The 6,277-nt window shown below is 36.5% G+C and overlaps 1 protein-coding gene across 1 annotated transcript in view; it reads right to left on the reverse strand.

Moving 5' to 3' along the window:
- Positions 1-426: 426 nt before the first annotated feature.
- LOC103387803 (GDNF family receptor alpha-1-like) overlaps positions 427-6,277 on the reverse strand; it is a 25,031-nt gene continuing 19,180 nt past the window's right edge. Inside the window, exons 5-6 of the mRNA XM_008322578.3 lie at positions 4,390-4,437; positions 427-2,611 (exon numbers count right to left, since the gene is read on the reverse strand). Of these exons, the coding sequence (XP_008320800.2) occupies positions 2,459-2,611; positions 4,390-4,437 (201 nt within the window). The 3' untranslated portion in view covers positions 427-2,458. The remainder of the gene's footprint in view (positions 2,612-4,389; positions 4,438-6,277) is intronic.

Genomic DNA, 6,277 nt, shown 5'->3' on the forward strand with positions numbered 1-6,277 from the left:
GTCTACAATAAGAGTTACATTGATATCCTCTTTCTCAGATGCAATAATATTCATATTCATGTACATAGTGAAAGAAATATACATATTGTAGGTTGTTGTAAATAAAAAAAAAAATCGGTCAATATTCTGGCCTGTATGTAGAATCCATTTGAATGTCAAAATTGCTCACAATGCTCTGGAACAGGCAAGTACATATAGTGCATATACCATGTTTATGCTGAGTGAGTAATATCAAGGTGCTACTATACAGTAAGCAGCTGCAAAAACCCATACAAGTTCCGTCAGTGTCCACATATGTGCTGTTGAATGTTTAAATTAAGAAACTCCATTCTGTTTGCAGAAAAAGATCCTAGTGCAGGCATGGGCAAACTAAGGCCCGGGGGCCGAATGCGGCTCATTCAGCTTTTTAATCTGGCCCGCCAAAACTTGTGCAATACCCTTTCCTCAGTAGGTGTCAAGAAAATGCATGACAGCCCCCCGTTCAATTTTAGGACAATTGTGGCCCATGAGTCAAGAAGTTTGCCCATGCCTTGGCTAGTGTGTAGTTACTACGTTCTGTAGTACTTCTCTGTTTTCCCTTACTCCTTTGAAAGCAATGTTTTATTTGACAATGGGCACTGAGTACTTTTTGAGTTTTTTTTTTTTGACCACATTGAATCAGCCACCTGCTATACAAGTTGGACAAGAACATAAAAAGTAATACTAATACTTACTCTGTAAAATTTAGGATTTTCATGTTTTCTAATTTTCAGTGATAGTTTTTAGATAGTTATACAAACATGTTACCGCCATTTCTTCTTTTGTGTCCACTTGCACTCAAAGGTTCAGGTCTGATTCATCGTGCATAGTTCATTATCTATGTGCTGTCATTGCTCTTGAGTAGTTTTGAGAAGCATTTTCCTGCCAATTTATTTCTGAATAAACTGCTATTATGACTTGGTTTTTTTTAGCAGATGATGTGACCATTTATCCATGTGCTTTTGGCCATATGGAGGGTTTTTTTTTTTTTTTTTTGCTCTGTTTTATTACCAAGAAAGCATAATGAAGGACAAAAAGGCCAGTCAATGGACACTAACATAACTCCCAAAATGACTGTTTGACAAGTTCAGTTTTGCATGAGGCAGATTTCTAATTGCAGCACACTCTGAAGCAGCGATGTTCTGAAAGCAGAGACCAACATGACCTTATAAAATGGAACCTGCTAGACTGTAATCAGCTTTATATCTACTAAAAAACTTACCTTAAAATGATCAGGCTCTCTGGACGTTTTCACAGAGAAGAACTGACCATGGCTGGCACTTCTACAATTACAGGTTTCTGTACAATCAGTAATGAGGTGGATTCAGCAATTCACTGGCGCATGTAACCTTCTGTTTCTGTTCATTGTGGAAACCAGGGGTGTCAAACACACCAAAATCGTCCCACTGGGGGGTTCGATCCGGTCCGCTTAATGAATTTTGAAATTTAAAAAATAAATGCACATACATTTCTTGTCTGTGATGTTTTTTTTCTTCTAATGATATTTCATTTAATATGAATATTTTCTAATATACAAATTTTCATGAAAACAAAGTGAACTATTTGACAACCCTGGTGTAAACTATGTAGAAAAAAACAAAAAACAAAACAAGCATGGTGGTGCATGTTAGTTTGTGTTCATCTAAGTGTGTCAGCATGTGCACTACAAGTATGTGGGTCTTTGCTTGTGTGCTTCTTCAGGGGCTTTGTGTGGTCAGCGTGAGCTACAGTACAGTAAACAGTGTTTGGGCACATCCTTTAGTATCACTGATGGGTTTCTTTGGGGGGTGGGGGTGTATTGGTGTTCACCTTGGGTACAAATGGCTTTTACTGAGTGTTTTACAGTTAAATATCTATATATTTTTTTAAGCTCTTAGAAAATGTAGAAACACCGCACGATGGCATTCGGAAAACAAACGCAGAGCACAGGAGACACCGTAACCAATGACATGTAGCCGTCACTGAACTGACTTTTGAGCAAAGATCCCAACCAGTAGCCTCAATACAAACGGACGCGTGTGGAAACTGATAATAGCAACTGTCTGAAATGTTCATTTACACTGTGCGAACTGATCCAAGAGTCACCAGCTGTGGTCCTCAGGAATGTAAATCCTCAAGTCCTTTGTTCTTTTTGCCCACACAAACACAAGGCAAGGCATTGAAACGTTTTGTTTTGAACAAACTGAATGGTGACACAGTTAAATGGAGAAGATATAGGAGATCACTGTTAAAGCACACTGCCGCAATGCAAAAACTAAAATATCAGTTTCTAAATATTAATAATAATAATAAAAAAAGATTGAAAGTACAAATTAAAATAAAGACAAATTTCATAGAGGAAATAAAGTACAACAGGGATTACCGAGAATATAGCAGATCATTTCTCGCTTTGCTTTTTATTTTATACAAACGCTTATTTCAGTCCATTGTAGCGACAAAGCTACAAGTCTCCTGCAAAGATGGGTGCTGGCAGGCTGCAATACCATAGGCAGAGCACCAGGGGCAGCAGCAGAGAGAGGTCTGTTGACCATCTGGGGATTGCCAAATTTTTCACAATGGCATTGGAGGTACCTGGACTGTCAATTTGAGGATCCTGTAAGTGAAAGGTAGGAAACTTTTGATTGAAATGTTGCATTTATTTTAAATTGATTTTTTTTTCATGCAACTTCCTACAAAACATGGAAATCCCTAGAAAACTAAAGCATTCTATATTGTTAATCAGGTTTTAATCGCATTATACGGCAAGTAATCCCAGTGTTTGCAAATCTAGTGTAATACCCAAGCTATGTTATAACTGCCAGTGCAATAACATTTTATTTCATTTTAAAGAAAAAACGCACATAACCCCTCAGAGACCAGCAGCAGTTAATAGTTAATAATGCTTTTTCATTTTTATAATCATAACTAAATTGTTATTTCCTCACTTTAATACTCAGTAGAGAACAGTGTAATACTAAAACAATCAATCTCAGATTTTATCTGATGAAGATGACATCATTGGCAAAAGGAACCTAATGGGGTGGCTTATTTTAAATTGAAGGATTGTAGCAAACAAAAAAAAAAAGCAAAAAAAAAAAAAACTTTAGCCCGACCGATCCGATACCTTTGCACGACATGCCATAAACAGAGAACGTTAGCATGAGGCATGCTGGAGGAGAAAACAAGGTATCGGATTGAAGTATCGAGCCATTCCAAGAACCTAATAATGACTTCAGAAGTAAATGACAGCAGTAAATTAGTTTGATCCTAACTAGTTTCTAAAAATTTTAATGAACAGTAATTTTGATCTCAAAATTTACATTGTTTCCTAATGTAAAACGATACCACGAAAAGACTACGGATATGTCAGCATTTGCATATCAGCTGAGACACAAGTGTGTGCATATGTTGAGCGTTCTTTGGCTGGCCAACAAAGCTTTGACCTAAGAGCAAGGTTATCTCCTCAGACCCATTGCTGTTGCTATAAAATGTCAGTCCGGCGTATAATGCCGCCTTATTATTGTACAATGACATTTACAGTGAACTTTAAAAGCCAACGGATAAGCAACAAACTCATTTAAACCTGAAAGAAACTACAAAGGAGAGGAGTTAACAAACAGGGGCAGGAGTGATTGCTGCAAATGCAGTTGTCAAGGTGGAAGCTCCGGAAGAGTCACCGCAACACAGAATTCATCTGTTACCGCGTAATCACTCAGCGGGTGTTGCATTTCCTCTAATCTAAATGTATTCTTTGATAGCTCTATTTTAAAAAAATAAAAAGCTCTAAAAGCTCTACTTTTTTTTAAAGTTGACCTAAGACGGTGATTCTTAAATAGTGGGCCGCGCCCACCTTGAAGGTGCGGTGAAGTGGCACAAAGGGGTGCAAGAGGGGACTTTCAGTATACTGTCTTTATTAATGCTTGAACGACAACAAAGCCTCCAGTCTTTAGATGGCAGTATAGAGTAGGCTGCCTGTTCAACCTAGTAGAAAAAGTACACGGGTGCACCGGTATATGAGGGCAGGGAACGTTACCACCAGTATGTGAGATAAGTAACATTCCACTCCATAGCAACTCCAATGTAAGTCGAGGACCACATGTATTCAATTAAGTTACAACTAAATCTAAGGTAGAGATAAATAGAATAAAACTTGAAAAAAAATTGTAATAATGTTAGGGTTTCCAGTGGATATGATTAAAATTGTTGTTATTGATTTAGAGTTTACAGTACGGCATGGTTATATGTAAATATTTGCTATCCTATTTTTAACTGACTAAACAACACCTACAATAAAAAAAAAAAAATTCTTTTGAGAGTGTGATCCTGAACGTGATAAGCAAACTGAACACAGGTTATTGAGTTTTGTTACTTTGTTACTGATAGCATGCTTACCACACAGAAGATGCCATCGACAGTTGAGTTTGACCTCAGTTTCTGCGCCTGCAAGACATAAACCAAACAAAACACCTTAACAGTCTGGTAACACATATAACTCATGGCTTAAGTGATAAAAAAACCCTCATCATTACAGTTTGTTTTTTTGATTTATTTTCCAAGTGGGACTGCTTTTCCTTTTGATTATGACTACTGATTAAGTCAATGATAAAATATCAGCATAGGTCCATCAGAGGTACAGGGTGGGCTCGCACTGTTGTCAACAAATTTGTTTTCTGTCAATGCTCTTGTAACCTATTTAGTACATACTCTGAGAACTTGAAGGTGGTTCAATTTAAAGTTGGAGTCATTACTGTATGGTTAAGTTCACAGCATCTGGTCCAGGTCATGTTATGAGTAATAGACTGTTTATATTGGGAATGTGTGATATCAACTTTTAGCCAATGTTAGATATGTCAATGTTGTCCAAAAACTGAATTTCCGATTCCGATATCAGCTCATACCGATATATGCAGCTGTTTTTCTGCATAACTATTATAAGGTCACATTGAATATTTCCCGCCATAGAATTAACACATTACAGTAACAAATTTACATTCCATGAAAACATAAAAACGACTGACTGCCTGGAATGCAAACTAAGAAATGTTAGTAACTGAAATGCTAGGACATTACTTTTTTTTTTTTTTTTTTGGGCCATGTTCTGCTTGAGAGACGTAACTAAACCTGAAATTATCCTATTTTCTGGAGTATAGGTCACACCAGCCAGCTAGAGTGCCCTCTAGCGGCTGTCAGTGTGAAAATAACAGACGTGAAATTATATATTTAATATATACAGTAAATCGTATATAACTCGAGTATAAGTCACAAACCCAGCCAAAGGATGAAAAAAAAAGTGCGACTTATAGTTCGGAAAATATGGTAATAAATGTTTTTCCTCCTGATTCCTCAAATTATTTTGTTGTCGGAATGGTTTTGTAAGGTTTCCTGCCCAATTCCCTTAGTCCTTTGTAGCATGTGTAAATTGCAAATCAGGTTGAGGCTAAATGTAAATGTGGATGGTTTTATTATAATCTTCACACCAATTTACATAGTGTCAGCCTAAGCAAAAAAAAACACTGGCGTTAACTGCTCATCAGACCTGATCAACAAAAGAAAATCCCTGAGGACAAAATCCTGACCCTTATTTAAAAATAAGAAATCTTATTTACAGCCATCCCCATTGAGATATGTTAAATGAGGAAAACAGGTTTATTATACAGTACAGTATACATTTTTTTACCAAATTAACAACTGTAAAGACATTATATGAAGAATGAATTACTGCAATTAAAACTGCCACCACAAAGCATTGCATTTAAAAAGGCTTAGCTGTTATATTATTGATTTAAAAGTCAAGAATTATTTGATTTTTTTAAAAATACATTTCTTTAATCAGGGATTTAGTGATTACTGTATGTGGACATGTTGATGGTTATATTTCTTGAATTACATGGTTATAATTCTTGAATCAATCAAGTTTAATTGCCTGTAGTGTAGTCTTTGCATGTGTTTACATTAGTATACATAAGTTCTGAGTAAAGTCAGTATAAATCTTCCAATTCCGTCTGGAAAGTTAAGCTTGTACTTGCACCTACAGACTGTAGGTGTGACAGAATAACGAATGCCTCCAGGACGCACAGTGAGCTCAGACCAACAGTCGACATGAACAGGATGTAGCATTCGATTTGAAAACAGAAAACAGAGAAGGTATTGTGTGATTAATCCTTTGTCCGCACTTCAAACTAATTAGAATGGATGGGATCTGGTATTTAGGCAGTTTTTCAGAAAACTATTTCAGTCATAACGAGGCAAAAAAGGTGGCCGTAATATGGTGAAAAAGACT

The sequence above is a fragment of the Cynoglossus semilaevis genome, chromosome 12 (genome assembly GCF_000523025.1).
Source record: "Cynoglossus semilaevis isolate Cse_v1.0 chromosome 12, Cse_v1.0, whole genome shotgun sequence".
NCBI classification, from domain to species: Eukaryota; Metazoa; Chordata; class Actinopteri; order Pleuronectiformes; family Cynoglossidae; genus Cynoglossus; species Cynoglossus semilaevis.